This window comes from Myotis davidii, unplaced genomic scaffold (genome assembly GCF_000327345.1).
Source record: "Myotis davidii unplaced genomic scaffold, ASM32734v1 scaffold189, whole genome shotgun sequence".
Taxonomy (NCBI): domain Eukaryota; kingdom Metazoa; phylum Chordata; class Mammalia; order Chiroptera; family Vespertilionidae; genus Myotis; species Myotis davidii.
In genome coordinates this window covers 6,579,379-6,598,191 of record NW_006383017.1, presented here as the reverse complement: position 1 = coordinate 6,598,191, position 18,813 = coordinate 6,579,379, and the positions used below count along the sequence as shown (strand labels likewise).

Below are 18,813 nucleotides of genomic sequence, written 5' to 3'. Positions count from 1 at the left end.
TGCCTAGTGATGTGTGGGCTGGCTACGGGAGCCAGGATAACGGGAGCAGGACTGGAATTTTCTCTATATGAATGCAGCCCGGCTCTCTCTCAAATGGATGACTTTTTCTTAGATGTTTTAACTTGAGGAGACAAATGCTATTGTTTCTTTTGGGAGGAGAATTAAAAAAGCAGGCTCCACCTGCTTCCCCGGTAGCCAGCTCTCAACTGGTGTTCCCAGCTGTTCACGTGGGCAGACTCTCCCCGGGCTTTCCGAGGCACTGAGTGATGAGTGATTTACAGAATTAAAAAGCCTGTGGGCTTCAGGAGGAACCACCCTGCCCTGTATGCACGCCCATGCTCACACGGAGGGATGTTCCGGCCCCAGCACTGAGCACAGACATTTCCTCGCTGTGGAAGCGTCCTTTGTTGTTTTGCTGGCTTTAGCAGCGTTATGCTGCAGGTCTGGGATTCTTTAAAAAAAAAAAAATCAATGTGTTGCTGTCCTTTCTAGTCTGGTTCCCCCCCCTGAAGATGCATTACCTGGTTGACGCGGTAGCTGATAGCTTGGAGGCTATAGTGTTTTGATTGGTGGTGTGAGCTTCTCCCCCGGGGGCACTGACAGCAAATTAGAATGCTGTGTACAAAGTCCAGACCGAATGCCTGTGAAATTGATCCGAGAGGCTCCCCAATTTATTGCCGTTGGGATGAAGAGGAGCCATTTCCATGTGGCTTAGGACATTTGGGGGAGGGGCATTTACAGCTTCCTGTCACCTGGGGAAGGAGAACCTTAAAACTTTGCAGCTCCTGGCGCTGCAGCTGGATTCCTCCCACCTGCCCCCAAGCCTGGCAGCAGGAGGCAGAAGTTCATTAAGGGGCTGAGAGAGGGGCTCCCTGCCTTTCGAAGCCCCACTGCCAAGTTCTCCAAATACCGGTAGATGCTTCTGACGACCACCGAGGGATGATTGATAATTGATGTGATTGCAATCATTGATGTGATTGCAATGGCTTTGTGCCATGATGATGGGCACCTGTGACTTCAGGGCTGCTTCCCTTGTCAGTTTGTGTTAATGTCCAGGCACAAAAGTGCTGGTAGGCACCAAGATGCCAGAGCCTGTCTCTGTGAGTGTGTGTGTGTGTGTGTGTGTGTGTGTGTGTGTGTGTGTACCCGTGCATATGTGTCTCCTCATCCCTGGGTCGTAGGCAGAAACCTGTGCAGCCTGCAGAAAAACAGAAGCAAATCTGGAAGATGTGTCACCTGAGCTTGAGTTAGCAGAGCCATCCTTTCCTCCCCCACCTGAGCCACACTACACGATGGACCTTTTTACGCACCCACATGGGACGGAGTCTTAACAAGGAGCTTCCTGGGGGAGACGCATCGGTTTTGCACAGGCAGCAAGACCTCGGTGCGGCGCTCCTTTTTGTGCAAACTTCACTGTGCAAGAGGCTCACTTGCGTCTCTTCTTCCCCAAGTGTTTTGGAATTCCCTGCTGCACTCAGGGCATCAAACAGCTCTAGAGCCTGCATTCACCGAGTCAGTGGAAAGACTTCCCTGTGACAGTTTATTTTTGCAGAAGCTGTGTCATTAGCAAGCAGCAAGCCAATTACTCAGGCTGCATTCCCAGGAAAAAAGCTCTTAACTGCTTTGCCCACAGTCTGCCGCCTCTTAATTACACAAGCCAGGAGCCCGTGTGTGGCTGGCTAGAGAGGAACGAGCCCCAGCTTGGGGCTTGTCCTCCGACTCCTGTGCCTGACAGGGATGTGGTTCTCACAGCGTGCTGGCTCACCGGCAGCTGCTGTCAGGATCGGGGGCCATCAGCCAAGGTCTGCTGCCGCCAGTGGCGCGGCGCGAACACCTGTGATCACTGGGTGCTCTGTACGGGCAGGCGGAAAGCTTTTCCCTTCCCCGGTTTGAATTTCAGTGATGTCCTGCCAGAGACAGAGAGTATGGGGTTTTCCTGGTGAGGTCGGAGGGAACCCCTGGGGTGCTGCGTGTCACGGCTCAGAAAGCCGTTCCCCTGTGCAGGCAGGGCCGCTGAGGCAGCTGTGGAGTGAAAGGAGGGCTGTGCTACACTTGGATTTCCCATCAGCTCTGTGATGGCCTGTCTTAACCCAGTTGTCCTTTTTCTTAAAAGGTCCGGGCATTGTTGACTTGCTCGTATGACTGACAGCTTCTTTTTGCCCTCAGACCTTTTTAAAAAAATGATGGTTTCAGTAATTGAGTAGTTGGGTTTTTATTAGAACGGAGGGACTTACCTTTCTGGTCCTGATTCCCATTCTGTATGGTCTCAATAGCTCACTCTTCATAAGCAACGCCACCACTCATTTAAAGGCTAACTTCATGTCTGCTCACTGGAGACCATGGCAGTATCTTAACGAAATTCCATTGATTTAATCCTGGGTTTAATCAGAGATTTCTCTGCCAAGTGGCAGGAACAGAAGTAAGACCTGTTTGCCGTCAGGTGTCAGACCTCTCTGGGAAACAGGTCCTGGCCCAGCGTGATCGTCCTGGCTGGAAACGCATTCAACTGAGACTGTTGGTCTAGATCACACACAAGGGTTTTGTGTGGGAGAATTTAAAACTCTAAGTATCATGCCAAATCCTGCATTTTAAGTTAATATCCAATTATGTTTTCTCACTTGGTCATTTCTCGCTGTGCTTCTGTTTCTCCCTTCCTTCATGGATCCATCTGTCCACTCGTCATTTACTCACTTACCCATCGATACCTCTGCCTTTTCTTCGTTAGTCCATCCACCCCTTTGTTTGGGCGGAGCACCTCAGTGCCGGGGGGGCGGGGGGGGGGTGGCACTGGGAACACTGTGATAAGGGAGATGTCATGGTGCCTGTCTTTTGGAGCTTACAAACACACACTTTATTGATTGCTACTTTCGAAAGACAGATGCATTGTCACAAATCACCAGAAATGTGTATTGTGCCGGTTCCAACACTATTAGACGGGTGTCTTCTATGCCAGACCAGTGCCGGGTACCCCAGGACTGCACCAGAAGACGTTCCTGCCTCATGCAACCAGGAGAGACCCCAGCAGGCAGCTCTGCACCCTCCTCGGGGGCTTAACGTCTGAGGAACATACACTCTCAAAAGCTAACCAAGCCAAACCAAGTACACGCTTAATGATCCCATTCAGCTCTAAGTTATAATAATCTGTGAAGGAGCCATACAAAGCCCTGAAAACAGAGCCACGGTTGTTAGGTGCCGCGACTGCGCTGTGTTAGACTCCTGAGCTCCCTAGCAGCCTGGGCGACGTAGGAAACCACATTCCATGTTTCCTGTGTCAGCTCAAAGCAAGCAGAAGGGAGGCACAGTGTGCCCAGTTACTGAAAACTCACGTGCGGTTTCCACAAGGGGGACACTGAGTCATGGACAACGGAGTCTCCTCTCCAAACGCCCAGGAGGAAAGGCAGCAACACTGATGGTTTCTGTTCCATTGTCTGCCGTTCCTTCCCCTGGACAGGATGCTGAGGACACGGCTGACCGCTAGTCATTAGAGATGTGAGGGAGGATCTCAGAGAAGCTGCACAGTAAGGGACCCGGGTTGGATCATCCAGTTTTATGTGTCCTGCCTCTTCCTAAAACTCGCGGGGATCACAGGACCCCGATGCGCTTGTCCTTCCACCAGGGCAGTGCTACAAGCTGTCAGAGCCCCAGCCGCTGCAAGGAGAGGAGTAGCTGGGAGAAGGACAGGGTGACTCAGATAAGCTCCTCGCCTCTCACTTCCCTCAGCAACTCACACCCTCACCTCTTGGAGCCCTAGAAAATAGTCTTGCTGTTGTATTGGATTGCTTCGACACGTGCACTGCGAACTAAAATTCGTCTTCATATCCAGTCGTTAACTCCCTTTTCTTCTCCATTAACTCCTCTTGCCTGCCTTTTTGGAAGAAATCTTTTGCCTTAGACCCATAAATGACCAAAGAAAGACACAAAAAGGAGGAGCATTCTCCACTGTGCCGTGTGCGAGTGGGTTCCTGCACGCGGTGACGACTGCCCATGTCCAGCAGCACTTGGGGTTCTCTGTCCATAGAGGTCGCTGCAGCGGCCTCCAGTCTTGGCAGATACGTGAACTGTAAATAATTCTGCTTTAAAAAGGATCGATTTGTCATTTTTAAGCCACAGGAATTCTTTTCATCATTAAAGCTCCTAAGTGCTGTCTGTATTCATTTGCTCTTCCAAGCAAATATTTCCAGCTCACATTATAAGTACCTTCATTTTGAAATTATTCTGTGAAAAACTGATGCGCTGGGTTTTTCCCCATCTCGTCCATAAAAACCATTGCCACTTCCTGATCTCCCTGGCCTGTCGGTGTAAGGAAATCATTCATTCTAGGGAGGTGGGTACAGTTTTATTTTTAAAAGCCTTATGGCACCAGCTAGTGTGAGGCCAAGGTCTTCTATGGAGTTTGCAAAAGTAAGCCCATTTTTTTTCTTCCTAGTCGGTTCTGATTTGATATTCAGAAATAAAAAAAATCTTGATTCAAAAATATCAGCCCAGTGACAACAGCTGGCATTGGAAATATTCATCTCAGTACTCCAACCCTTTCCAACCAGTCACTCGAGGTTGAGGGGTGGGAGGGATGCCCACGTTTATGATAGCTCTTCCTCCTCCTGCTCTGTCCCCGGTGCAGTCTGTGAGCAGTGCCTGTTGACTTGGCACCGAATGTCTTCTAAGTGCACTGTCCCTCTGCCTGGGCACTAGTACTCCGCAGACATAAACCTCCTCGGGCACCTCCCCGGACTCAGTTGTTTCCTGACTGGCTCTCTGCTTTCATCCCATCCCCACTAACCTTTACACACACACACACACACACCATCCCCACCCCAACCCCAGGAGCCAGACCACACTTGCTGGAAGCAAGTTGGCTTCTGATGTATCCGGCTTTTCCTTCATTAATATATCCCTCCTCCCCTGGACTAAGAATGAAACCCAAACTCCCTGACGTAGCCCAGAGGCCCTCATGGTAGCCTCCCAGGTCACCTGAGACACCACAGCCCCTTGCGCCACACTCGCCTCCTCTCTGTTCTCTAACAGCTCAATCTCAGTGTTGCTGGAAGACTGAGCACGTGCTGCTGCCCTTAATGGGATTTTCTTCCAGGCCTCTCCTTACCCGGCTAAAGGGCGGTGCGGTGTGCTGGTACCAGCCTGTCATGGTTACTTTCATCTGCACAGGCACACGCACCCAACCTCGATACGCCCAGGATGTAAGTTCTGGAGCTCCGCTGCCACCCCTTCCTACTCACACACACCGCAGCCCTGAGAGCCCGCCTCACAGCAGGCGGTCAGGACGTGTGACTCGGTTACTGGAGAGTGAGAGGGGTGTTTGAATTTGAGAAACGGCTCAGACCACCTCCAGTGGACTTCATTGCCCCCCTGGACGGCAGCAGGGGCTCAGGAGGACCTCGCGGGCCGCTCTGACCTGGGTGCTCTGGGCGCTCCCTCCATCCGTGTTCTCCGTGTGCCTGGCTTGCGGTAACAGACTGGAAGGTGTATCTTTAACTGCAGAAACCTGGCTTTGGGCCGGTTTTTCACCTAGAAGATGAGGTGAAGGACAATCACATTAGATGCAAATCTGTTCCTTATATTTAGCTGAGACCTGAATTTGTTCTCCTGCCCCAGGTCTTCCGGGAGGGCACGCAGACTGCGGGTGAGGCCCCCAGGTGGACGGTAATCTGAGAGAGGAACGGCTTTCCTCCTGGACAGCGGTGGGCTCTACCAGATAAAGGCAGTGCCAGAGCTGATCAGATGCTCACAGAAGATAACAGGCTTGGTTTGGGCTTTTTCACATATAGAGGCAAAGCCGCAGAAAGCTCAGAGTGCCAACATGGTAAATACAGGAGGCACCTTCCAGTGAAGTGCTTTTCCAAACTAAACTTGAGAAGAAACATAAGGTGAGGCTAAGGCTCACCGGGGGAGACCCCGCAAGCTCCCGTGTCAACGTGCACGTAGCCCTTGGTGGGGAGCGTGCCAGGCAGCGGCCTGGCCACGGCACAGTGCGAAGCACTTCCCGGGAGCTGCCTTCCTGGTATTTTCCAAATTGGGAACCACGTTTGGGTGGCATTTAAAAGGGCTGCAGAAGTGCAGTTGGATTGAAAGGCAGTTTTGCAAACTTCTTCCATTTTGCGTTAAATTGGACCTACATGACTCCTTCATTGAAGAGGTGAGACGGATGTTTCAACTTGAAAAATAGCTCAGATCATCTCCAGTGCACCTCTGTTTATGGCCAATCCATGTCTTCAGCTAAATTGGGGAGGTCCGTTCCCCAATGCCAGAGGCCTGTTACACCGACAGCCATCGCAGGGTCTTGGAACCCCGTGGGCGACACACCAGCTCTGTGTGTGTTGTGTGCACAACTGTGGACGCTCGCGCACCCTCTGCAGGGGAAGGTCCGGGTTATGATACTCCTCAGTGGAGCAGCGTCGCAGGTGATGGTTTTCTCCAGGTCAGGAGGGGGAGCAGAGGTGAAATTTGGGTTCCAGAGACCACAGAGTGACCCCACGAAGGGGGAAGAGTGCTGTGTGCCTCGGGTGAGCCTGCGGAGCGCTCGCTCGGGCCCCCCTGAGGCTTTGTGGACCCGAAGGAAACTGAGCTTCGAGCCCGGGAGGCCTCCCTGTGGAACAGTGTAGTGTCAGGGGACAGACCCCACAATCTGACATTTGCTACTGATTCAAGGGACAGAGAGAGAGAGAGAGAGGGGGAGAGAAGGCATTTGAAGGGAGGAATGCAACTCTCAGGGTACACTGAGAGGCCCTTTATTGAATTATTTGCTTTTATATTTAAAAAATCTCTCCTTCCCCCACTCCCAGAGGTGAACAAAAACAAAGTATCGCCCAAATGTAGAAAATAGAGTAACAGTCCCCACTGATTCTTTTTACCAAGGTTAGCCTCAGAATGAGAAGAGCTCTACATCTTGTCTGCTATAAGAAGCCTGCGCTGTGCACCCTAACACCAAGGAGGCAGCACAGGGAAGGAGGAAGAGGGTGCACACCCCGTGGCTGTGCTGCCCGTGCTGGTGCGGCAAGGCCACCGTGGAAAGATGGCAGCCAGGAGAAACACAGGTCCCAGGTGCAGAGGGGAAGGAGAGCCTCTCTGTCATTCATGTTTTCTGACTCTGGAGCACTTTAACTGCCGCCCGAACCTGGTTCCTGGTTTGGGAAACACCAGGAAGGCAGCGCCCTGAGAAGGTGCCTTAAACTGTGCTGTGGCCGCGCTGCTGCAGCCTGGCATGCTCCCACACCAAGGGCGTCTTGTCTCTGGGGGAGGCAAGAGGCAGGCTTTGACCTTCGGGGGCAGAAATGAGATCTCTGGCCCTGAGAGTTCACTGCGGGGGCGGGGCGGCTGGAAGTTGGCTGAACAGGTTCTGTTCCAAGTCTTCGGAATGCTGACCCGCGCAGTCTGAGCTGAGCGCTTTATCCGCAGAAGAGAATAATGCTCATGTGGGTTGGTGATGGTGTTTGTCACCGCCCCCCCCCCCACCCCCCAAACACTGCCTTCCCAGAGCCGCTGTCCTTGACTCTAAGTGAATCAAACCCCTCCTACAGGGTTACCGGTGCCTCTTTGCTAGTTTAGAATACGGTCCTCAGATTTCTCCCACGGACACACCAAGTAACATTTTAAATGCTCTGTCTTGCCTTCATTAAACGCACATTCAATTTTCTTCAACTTTGAGTCTTTGCCAGAGCCTGATTTCAGAGTGGAATCTGTAATTGTCAAGGGCAAATGAAGCTTTTGTCCTCCTTGGACTTTCTTCAGATGCTTTTTTTAAATTAAGGACTGGAAGGAGAGGGGCAGAGAGACCTGCGATTTAAATGAAAGGGACCTGGGAAATGTCCATTGATATGGGAATGAAACGTGGAGGCTACCTAGGGAGGAAGCAAGAGTGAGCTGCTGGTAGAATTCCTTGTAAGACCAAGGGAAGATTTTGACTCCGCATAGAACTTTAGAAACCCAGACTGCTCTGAGTCAAAGATCTTATAAAGTACTTGGGAAGTGTAAGCTATATAAGATCTTTAAGAGAAGACAGACAGCCCTTCCTGTCCTCAGTCCCTTGAGAAGGCTCTTCGGCAGGTAAGTGTAGGGACATAGCACTTGTCATGTGAGAGGCAGGTTCCAGGGTTTTATTTTGAATGGGGGAAACTAAACACTGGGGCTTACCAGTCTTTTACTGGAGAAAATAAGAACTGAAATTATTTCAATTCCCACCCAGTATTTTTCCTCCCCCTAATTTTTGCTCCCTGTTCAAAGAACATTTCATAAAATGGGAAGGGTCATTTGCTGGGCAGGTTTTAAGGAACACCTGCTTGTTCTGTTGAAATTTAAATGAAGTTCTTTACCTTTGAATACTATTTGGACTTTGGACAGGGTGCAAATCAAAGAAGGCTGGCCCCTGAGGTCAACCCATATATAAAGTTTGATGTCAGTTTTCAGCCAACAGTAGTGTGAGGAGAGCACCTAAGAATTATGGAAGTTCTTCATATAATAGTTATTTATCCACTTCTAAGTTCAAGTGCACACATAATGATTCTCAAAGCTCTGATTCTCACCCTAGCTGATTTGGCTCAGTGGATAGAGCTTGGGCCTGTGAACTGAAGGGTCCCGGGTTCAATTCCGGTCAAGGGCACATTTCTGGGTGTGGGCTTGTTGTACGCATGCATATGAGCATAACCAATGGACACAGATGGAGGGGGCGGGGGTGAGGGCAGCTGGGGAGTGGTCAATGGGGGGAAAAGGAGACCTATGTAATACTTTAAAAAATAAAGAAATTAAATTTTTTTTTAAAAAAAAGAACACAATGAAGGAAAAAATTAAATAAAATAAAAGCTCTGATCCCCTTTCCTTGGAGTCCAGAAGTTTTGATGGCAAACGGTTAAATAGGAGTCAGGTATTTATTATCGAAAGAATAATGAAAGACGTGGGTTCCAAAGAAACATTTTACCGCTGATTATATTGCGTATGGATATCATGGCTTTACATTTAAACCACTCATGGTATTTTGTGTCACATTTTGTCAAAAATAAGTGGGGATGTTCAAATGTCATAAATGAGTCCAGTGTCTTTGCCAAGAACCTACGATGAAAACTGGATTCGTGCCGAACCGATTTGGCTCAGTGGATAGAGCGTCGGCCTGAGGACTGAAGGGTCCCGGGTTCGATTCCGGTCAAGGGCATGCACCTTGGTTGCGGGCACATCCCCAGTGGGGGGCGTCCAGGAGGCAGCTGATCGATCTCTCTCATTGATGTTTCTAACTCTCTGCCCCTCTCCCTTCTCTGTAAAAAAATCAATAAAAATATATATATTAAAAAAAAAGATTTAAAAAAAAGAAAACTGGATTCATTTTCTGCCACAGCCCAGAGAGCAGTGTGGTTTGTGCTCATGTCTTTGCACCTGGCCCACCCCTCTCTCTGTCTACCAATCGCTTGGGGATTTGTCTGCATTCAGCATTAGCTGGAGGAAGGTGGAAGCCAACATATTGTTGATACATTTGTGTGTGTGTGCACAGAAGTGCTGAACAAAGACGAGCTGATAGGAAACACCCACTCAGAACCAGTAATAACCCTCTCGTCTTGCCCCTCTCACTCGCTTCCTTTCAGCAACCACTGGAGAGAAAAGACAGCCAGAACAGCTCACAGCACAGCGTCGCCAGCCACCGCAGCCTGCACACGGCCTCCCCCAGCCACAGCACACAGGTGCTCCCGGAGTTCCCACCTGCAGAGGCCCCTGCTGCAGAGCAGACCGACAGCTCTGGGCAGAAAAAGCCAGATCCTTTTAAAATCTGGGCCCAGTCCAGGAGCATGTATGAAAGCCGACGTGAGTAGACCCCGGCTGCTGTCTTCGGGTAGCCCCACCTCCAGGGCCTCAGCTTGCTCTCGGGGCTTATTAGCAATAGGTTTTCCCTGTGTAGACAGCACAGAGGTAAGCCGAGGGGAGGGGTGAGAGCGTGTCAGCAGTGATCGAATCTGCCGGCTATTCCTGGAGGCTCCCTCAGGCCGTCAGCTTGGGCAGGGTAGATGCGGGTGGCCATCAGATCCAGGGACCGGTGGGCACGGGGTTATTGCTCCTTTCAGTTAAAGGAGGGGGCAGGTAAGGGCTGCCGTCCCGTTAGCTCTTCCCGGTGTGGAGATGGCACATGCTCTTGGGAAACAGCTCTGATGTACAGGAGAACATGAAGTGACTGGCTTGGATTGTGGGAGTAATGAGAAAAAATTAAATTATTCCTTAGTGGTCTCTTGGTTTTTAAAAATACTGGTAATTTTTTAAACCAATATTAGCAGCCTTTCTAAACAGTCCCCATAAAAAGAAAAAACAACATTGAGTGGTCTGTGCATTAATTACTGACACCGGCTTTGCCTTTTCAATAAATAGGAACTAACGAGGGCACACACCGTAACTCTGTGGCTCCTATATACAAAACATTGCTTCATGTTTAATTTCTTACCTTTATGATGAAGTGACTTCCACAGACTATTCACCATAAATAGTGGTCATGTATCTTACCATTATTACCAATGAACGTTCCTAAAACGCTTCAATCTTAGCACCTACAGTGGGCTCTGCTTAGGCTGCTGCTGTTACTGGCCGTTTCCCACGAGTATGATTGGTCAGGATGAAGCAGCTGTGGAGGCCGTGTACCGATCCGTTTCTGCCATTCCCTAGGTGGTTGTTTTTTCTTGTCTTTTGAAGAAAAACACAGTGTGTAGCCTCAGATGTGATTTGCTCCCCCCTCCCCCCAAGATATTAAACTGAGCCAAGTACTCCAGGACCATTGAAGGCAGCGATTGTATCTTACCTGTACCCTTAATCTATGCCTTCCTTTGTGGAGAAACATGTTTTCCTTATATTTCATTTTACTGAGAAGGGCAATGTGGAGATTAACACCGTCTCTGATTCAGTTCCTTCACATGGTCTAAGTACGGTGCACACTACCATATTCTTGATATGGCATCTGTCACAACAGCAGGGTCAGGTGAATCGATCTGCAGTGCAGACGTGTTCATGAATCCCTTCGAAGGGCTTACAAGTTTAATTAAAAACAAAGGCACGCATGAAAGTCCTTTAAAAGCCATGTTGCCTGTTTGGTGTGTTTTTTTTCTAGATAACATACCTATTATTCACGTGTTTTTAAAAATGACACTGATACAGTCTTACTCGTTAACATTCGGGACCGGCTGTACCCACCAGTGTTGACTATAAAAGGAAGTTTCAAACTTCCCGCTGGCGTTTCGCCTGCTCACAAATAGTTTGGAAAGAAAGCCTGTCAGAGCTGCCCCGTTAACCAGAGCAACCCATGCTTTTGGGGAGACACGCTTGCACAGCTGGAAGTGGTGAATGGGCTGCGTTGAGTCCGTTTCAGGAGCTTGGGTGATCTAGACACTTCTTGTTTGTGTGTGTGTTCAGAGCTCGGCAGATCCGATGCTTTGTGCCTCTACATGGAAGGCTATTCTGTTGAACTGCCTGGAATTCATCTGAACAGGTCTTGGCACAGAATGAATCCCACCAGGAACCTGGTGCTCTTAAATAAATGCTGTCGTGTGGCAGTTACAAAAGTATACTTAATTTTTTTCAAAAGGAAATAAGGGTTTAGGCAGATTTAAAGCTTATGACATGGTTAGGACAAGGCCATACAAGAATGTGTACGGTGGGGTTCAATTAAATATGAAGAGTCTAATATGGTCATGGAGGTTCTATGAAATGCTCCGCGGTACAATTGTGAATTCTAGCTTTTTGACAAGAAAAGCACCATGAAAAAAAGAAAAAATAAAGCAGAATCAAACTGCAATCTTAAAATCCAGAGCAGCCATGACCTTTACTGTGAAAGCTCAACTGCACGCTCCTTACCAATCAAAACGAAATTAAAATGAACTGAGAGAAAGCACATACATTAAGCTTTGCAAATTGTGAAATTAATATTCCAGCTATGTCACCTTCGCCAGCGTCGGGATTGAGCAAGGGTGAGAGAGAGAGAGAAATCAATTCCACGAATTTTGGAGAATGTCAGAGTAAGGATTCGCTGAAAACTTTTATTTCTCCATTCTATTCATTCTGTTTGATGTTCCCATTGGTCGGGGGCGGGGGAGGGGGGGCGAAGGAGGGGATGGGACACAGAGAGGGAAATGCCATGAGCTAGTGTTTTGGAATTCTTGTTAACCAGGCATAGACCAAAGACCAGATGAAAGAGACAGTGATGGCATGGGGTTGCTAAGTCCGGAAATGTGTGTCTGCAGGAATGGAGGCACCAGGAGCCTTCTGTGCAAACCTGGTGATTCCATCCGTCTAATTAGCAAAGGAAGTCTTTTGAGCACTTTATTGTGTTGTCACTTACGTTACCAAAGGAGATTAACTGCTGAGATGGCCTCCTATGCAAGGGCTTAAAGGTGAAGAAAGCTGGACAAGATTCTCCTAGCTCTTTTTGATGTAGCCTCACTCAAAAGAAAGACAAAGGGATATAAACATCAGAAAGATGGCTCTACCCTGCCGTCTCCTAAAAATGTAATTGTGATGGAATCTGCCTGAAATAAAGAAGAGAACTAACCATTTGGGAGGAGTAGTTGAGACACCTCAGTGCCGCTGGCGGCAGAGGTCACAGAGGCAGGAAGTCTGTGATCCCGTGTGTCACCGACGTTTACGAACTGTGTGCATTTGGTCGGCGGGAGAGGAGTGTGATTGTTAAGGAGCCAAAAGACTTCCTTCGCAGCATCCCTACGTGTGGTGTACTGTGCTTGTGTCTCTGTTTTCCTGGCTCATCATGGCAGTCCTCAACATTCTTGGTGTCGTTGGGCATCTTGTTTTTAAATAAATTTGCCATTTTCCCATTGATTCTAAGGGAGAAACAAATGCTTTTTTCCTGTGGACTAACCTGTATGATAGGCCTAAGTCTGTTGCCACAGCCACCCACACCGTGCTAGCTCACACCTAACTGAGCTCTATAAGGCAGAACTTGCTACGTTTGGTGTCATCGTAGGACGGGCATGTGCTCCTGTGAAATGAGGCTGAGAAATGGTCTGGCTGGAGGTCTCTGCAGAGGCTGTTCACAGGGAGGCTCAGCAGACTCCGCACAGGCTCTGCCAGGACCCGGTGCGCCGGGCCGCACCCAGGGTCCATTTTGGTAATAATCCTGCTTGAGTGAACCAAGACGGAGGCCCAAGTTGATTTAATTTGTTGTTTCCACGCATCTATTACACTCAATACCCTGTAGCCAGACACTCAAACGGAAAGAAAACAGTGTTACCTTAGCATGCTTAAGGAAATATAATTCTCAAATCTCGTCTATGAGAGTCCTACGCTGTAGCTCCACTCCATGTCCCTGGCTCTGGGAGCTTAGCTCGCGAGTATAAGAACGCTGGGTGAAAAGCACTGCTCAAAGCCACGGCATTAAGACAGCTCAAGCAGAAATATCAGAGGCAGACCTCCCTGCCTTGCTCTTCCCTGTTTATCTAGCTGCTGCTTTCTTGGCACATTCATTCACTGTACATTTTAAGCCTGTGGGTGAGTCACTAAAACGGGCCCTCTCTCCAACTTGAAGTGCAAACACTGCCTCCTCCTCCCTGGCCCTTTGTACAGAATTGGAGAAGAGAATTAAATGCTCGGGTCTGCACACCGCTGCAGCCCCGAATGCAAGCACTTAAACCAGAAGTCTGCAGAACAATATTTGAAAATCTTGGTTAAGATTCACTGCCACTAAACTACATTTTTTTCCTCTTTAAATAGAAGCTATGTCATTTATAGACTATATAAAGCACTATCTATTAAATAAAAATTAAGTAGAAATAACCCTTTTTTAATTGCCATAGCTAGGTAACAGTTAGCATGTTTCCATGGAAATTGCTTTTCTTTTGAAAAATGAGATTTTTTTATTTTAAACCCTGAAATATAGAATTTTAAAAGTAAAATATCAAGTTATTGGATAATAAAGTAATACTTTTAATGATGAAATATTATAGGCAAATTCTGGAGTAAAGCTCTAACAATGAAATATGGTTCATTGATACAGAACAATTTTGTTATCATTAATCTTAAAGATATGGAAGGCTGGAGACTTTTGGGTAAAGTACTGAAATCTTAGTAAACTTTGCAAATTTGGAAATATTAGGATGTTTAAGACTAACTTATTTTGGCAAAAAATGATCTAAGAAGTTAAATTATTGGCATCGCTGGCCTTGATTACTTTAAAGAAGAAAGAAGTGCTTTTGGTTTGGTTGGTTTTTTTAATGGAACATTCTTCACCCCAAGCTCCTTCTTTCAGTTGATGGAGCATCAGGTGACTTACCCTCTGGGTTGCTGTGACTTAGCATCTCTCTTCCGGCACCGTGGGCGGCTGTGGTGATTGCAATTCATGCCCCTGCTGATCACTGGCTTAGTCAGGGATAACGGCTCGGGCTTGGTTAGGAATTATCAAACAGTGATTAGTCCTTTGAAAAAACTTCATGCTCAGTGACGACTGCCACTGGCCGCCCTCGCCCGCGTCCTGTTGTTCGTTGCCTTGTCTGTGTTAGAAGACTGTCGTCTGCTCAAGCACCCAGTGTCGGGCCTGTAGCTGTAACCTTAGGGGTGTGCTGCCTTGTATCAGAGAAATAACCTCTCTCTTCCTTCCCCCTCTAGTTCCAGATTACCAAGAACAGGACATCTTCCTCTGGAGGAAAGAGACTGGATTTGGATTTAGGATTCTGGGTGGAAATGAACCAGGGGAACCTGTGAGTCTTTTATGTCCCTTCCCGCCCCCCCGCCACCCCCCCACACACACACAGTGCTGGCAGCAGTAACAATCCCCAAGTCTCGAGTCCAGCCAGGTGCCACACTGACCACCTCGTCCAGGCAGAGGGGCTTTTCTTAGGTCTTGTGGAGCTTTTGTCTTGAGGGAAAAGGGACTGGTTAGAGAACAGAAAGAGTTCACCCACCCGGCGCTGGCAGAGCCAAGCACGGACACAATTGCAGTGGAGACAGACTGGGTATTTCATTATGAGTGCACCACCCAGGAGAACCGGAAGCTGATGCTCAAAGCCTGGACTCCCCGGTGGTGTAGGACACAGATTCCATAGGGCTGAATCACAAGGCACCGTGTTGGAGGCTCGGGGTTGTGCTAGGGGCTGACCGTCGGAGCTGAGGTGAGGGTGAGGAATTATTTTTTCAGATCTCAAGGACAGTGTCCATCTGTCTGTCTCCCGGGGAAGTAGCCAGGGGGTCATTCCACCTTAGGGCTCAGGAGCTGAAACCTGGCCCAGGGCAGGATGTTACCTTTATCCTGCCGGAGGCCCAGGCCCATGACCATTAGTCAGACCAGGCTCTTGTCTTCCGCTGCCTCGGGGGTTGCTGCTTATCAGGGGAAAGGCTGGGTCTCCGAGGGTTAGAGAGAGAGACATGATTTCCAGCCTAGGATTATAGCTGAATTTAATCACAGTCATAAGGACCCTTGGTTTCACTATAAAAGTTTGTGTTCATGTTTGTGAAAAGTGGGAGCTGCTATCAAAGAATATGAAGCCAAAAAGCAAAAGGAATCGGGATCCAGTAAGAAAACAATGTGATGCTCCCGCCAGTTCTGCATTTTGAGGAGCACCAGGTTGGGAGATTAGAAAAGGTTGGGCCCAACTGTCTACAAAAGGAGAGAAAGAACCCCAAACAAGAGTCAGGAGACACTTCACCTCTCTGGGCCTCATCGTTAGAGTAAACTTAGTATTACATCACAGAATCCTTTTGAAGGGGGAAAAGAGAACTAAAGAAATGTATTGGTAATTCCCTCATCAGAATACAATAACTTACTGATTGAGTGCTTACTCTGTGCCAGATGCTATGCCACAGGCTTTAACATACACTCTCTCATTTATCCTTCAAGTCCATGAGTGTTTCCCCATTTTTGAAATCATCAAACGAAGACCCAAAAGGTTAACTGACTTGCCCATGATCACAGAGTTAGTAATGGAAGGACTGGAAAGGGTCTGATTCCAGAGTCCATATTCTTAACCACTCAGCTGGCAGAGCTCTCTGTAAACTATGCATGTCACGCAAAGGTAGCGGTAGCATTGGCATCTCAGGAGAAGGCAGGGAGAGCACAGCTATCTTAACTAAAGCTGAGTGGCCGGTAAACATAAGGCACTAAATAAAGGCTGCTTGGATGCGGGTGCTGAGAGGACAGAAATGCAGAGGACAGACCACACTTGCTTGATTCACTCCTTCATTTAATAGTCTATTGTGCACTCGCTATTGCGAGGCACAGTGCTGTGTTTTGAAGAAAAGCAGTACCACTATTACAATTAGCAGAGTTTTCTGAAAGGCTGGTTTGTAAGTGGACAGAAAAGGAGAAAGGGTTTTGCAGAGGAAAGGAATGAAGTGTTTTATTTCTGCAAAGGAGAAAAAGAACCATCACCACAGAGAAGTGTCTGGGAACCAAACAAGAGAAAGCTCTTTCTCCGCCATGTGAGAGCTGCTGAAGCACCTAGCCCGGTGCCTGGCATCCCGTGGGCACTAGGAAGTGTTTGGGGCGCGGATACAGACAGGGATGAATTAAAGCGTTCCCGGAGGTGTGAAGTCTTTGAGTATAATAGCGAATGAAAAGGTCGCTGTTTTATCGGTCATCCGATTGCTCCACAGATTTATATTGGTCACATCGTACCACTGGGTGCTGCTGATACGGACGGCCGCCTGAGGTCTGGGGATGAATTAATCTGTGTGGATGGGACACCAGTCATTGGAAAGTCACACCAGCTTGTGGTCCAGCTTATGCAACAAGCTGCCAAACAAGGCCACGTCAACCTCACAGTGCGGCGGAAAGTGGTATTTTCAGGTAAGTTCCTCATTCGTGCCTTCAGGCAGGGCCTGGTTGCTCTGCACAGACAAGGGCCCCTTCCTGTGCCTGCCTGCCTCCTCAAGCAGCTACTTTACCGAATGTTTGCTAATGTGACTAAGCTCAGAATTTCCAGGTGGTTTGCTTCCCTCAAACCCTGCAGAACTGTCCTTCAAAAGTACTTCAGTGTGCCATGCGTACCTGTTCAGCAGAGACTTCTAGAAGGAGGTCAATTGAAAATATGTTACCTCCCCCAACACCTTGCCAACTAGAACTTTATCGTCCGCTTGATTTGATGATAACTCTCAACAAAAGAGGTCATCATGACAGTCAGGAGAATCGGGCTTTCAAAGTAAGAGAGCAAAAATTAGGTTGTGCTCTATTGTTGACAGTCGTGGGTTAAAGCGAGATTATTTTTCTCTCTACAAGAAAGGGGAAGAGTTGCCCAGTTCTAAGTCATATTTGATTCTTCCCCCTCCAAGCTTCAAAATACTACATATCTGTGACCGTCTCGGACAGTCCCTCCTCCCTCCACCTGCCTCCAGATTTTGGCTTCCCTCCTTGCCATTCTTGTGACTCAGGTTTCCGTCTGTGTCAGATCCTGCTCAGTGACAGCTTGCCGTGTGTCTGCCCTCGCCCTTCTCTCATCAGCTCCCTGGGAGCACACTCGGTGGTTCACCTTTGCCTGCAGCCCCCTCCCCATGTTTAAGACAGAACCCAGAGGCAGTGGAAGCACATTCAGGGCTGTATCAGTGGAATTACTGAAGAAGTGTGATGTCACATAGTACGAGTTCTCCATAGTTTTAATATTAGTGAAACAAATACTGAGATAAAATCAACTGGCACCTTGTTTTTAAAAAAGTGGTGTAACTCATTTAAATCGTATATAATTAATTACAGAAGGCGTCAGATTCCAGTGTGGGAGAGTCTTGCCTACTGCAGCTCTGGAAACCACTGGTAATCAGTTAGGTTCCGAGGCCGCCAGGGCAGGCCAGTCCGTCTTTCTTCACATCGTGTTCCCTGCAGCCAGCAGCAGTCAGAGTGGCTTTTGAGATGTGGCGAGCACTTTTTTACGTCACCAAATAAAAGTAGTAGAGCAATGTGATTTTTATTCCAGAATTTTTTTTAAATCCTTAAGTGTTTGGGGTTTTTAGCTCTGGGTCAAAGATATATTAAATCTATTAAAAGACACTTTAACCAGTCACAAAGGACAAATGTCATGAGTCTACTTTCCTGAGGCACTAGGCAGACAGGTTTATAGTCCAGAAGTAGACTGGTGGTTGCCAGGGGCTGCGGAGAGGGAAGTGGTTCAATGGCCTTTAATGGTAGAGTTTCTGTTTGGGAAGGTGATTGAGTTCTGGAGATGAAGGTGGTGATGGCTGACAACAGTGTGACTGTGCTTAATGCCACTGAACTGTACATTTAAAAATAGTTAAAAATTTTATGGTCTCTGTATTTTACTACAATAAGATGGAAATCTATGAGAGGAGGAGCTTTCCAGAATAAATAGTCTTACCCAAAAGCTGAACACACATTTTGTTTTTGGCACGAAACATAAGTTGGTTTCACCAACTATTGTGGCTCTTTAGGAGTGTTTTACCCTGTCACCTGACCTAGCCATCAAACTGGAGTTGCATAGACCGGGAATTCTGAGGGTACTGGGTTGTGATGTGCTGAGTACATCAGTGAGCCCGGCGCCCTGGGGAATCCCCCAGGTGTGTAGTGTTCCTGCCTGATGGGAAGTTCACAGCAGGGCCTGGAGAGCTGAGTAGAACTGAGACTTGAGGGTAATGGCACTCTGAATGTGCGGCCAAGGCCAGGCCTCTGGCGAGGACGGGCATCGTGGTGTGGGCCAACCTGCACTGGCTCTGCGTGACCTGTGGCTTGTGCGGGGATCTCTCCGAGTGCGGACCCGGGTGCGGGTGCGGAAGTGGCCGGTGCTGGAAATGAGACGCGAGTCGCGGCTGGCGTTTTCCCCAGGGATCCGTGCCAGTGGAGACGGGGAAGTCAATACTTTTCTCCAAAAGCTGCTTGAAACCTTCGAGCCTGGGTTC

At 48.4% G+C, this 18,813-nt stretch overlaps 1 protein-coding gene across 1 annotated transcript in view; it reads left to right on the top strand.

Moving 5' to 3' along the window:
- MAGI1 (membrane associated guanylate kinase, WW and PDZ domain containing 1) overlaps positions 1–18,813 on the top strand; it is a 537,690-nt gene that overhangs the window by 500,649 nt on the left and 18,228 nt on the right. The window contains exons 15-18 of the mRNA XM_015558214.1: positions 9,579–9,795; positions 11,901–11,984; positions 14,584–14,675; positions 16,567–16,862. Coding sequence (XP_015413700.1) covers positions 9,579–9,795; positions 11,901–11,984; positions 14,584–14,675; positions 16,567–16,862 — 689 coding nt within the window. The remainder of the gene's footprint in view (positions 1–9,578; positions 9,796–11,900; positions 11,985–14,583; positions 14,676–16,566; positions 16,863–18,813) is intronic.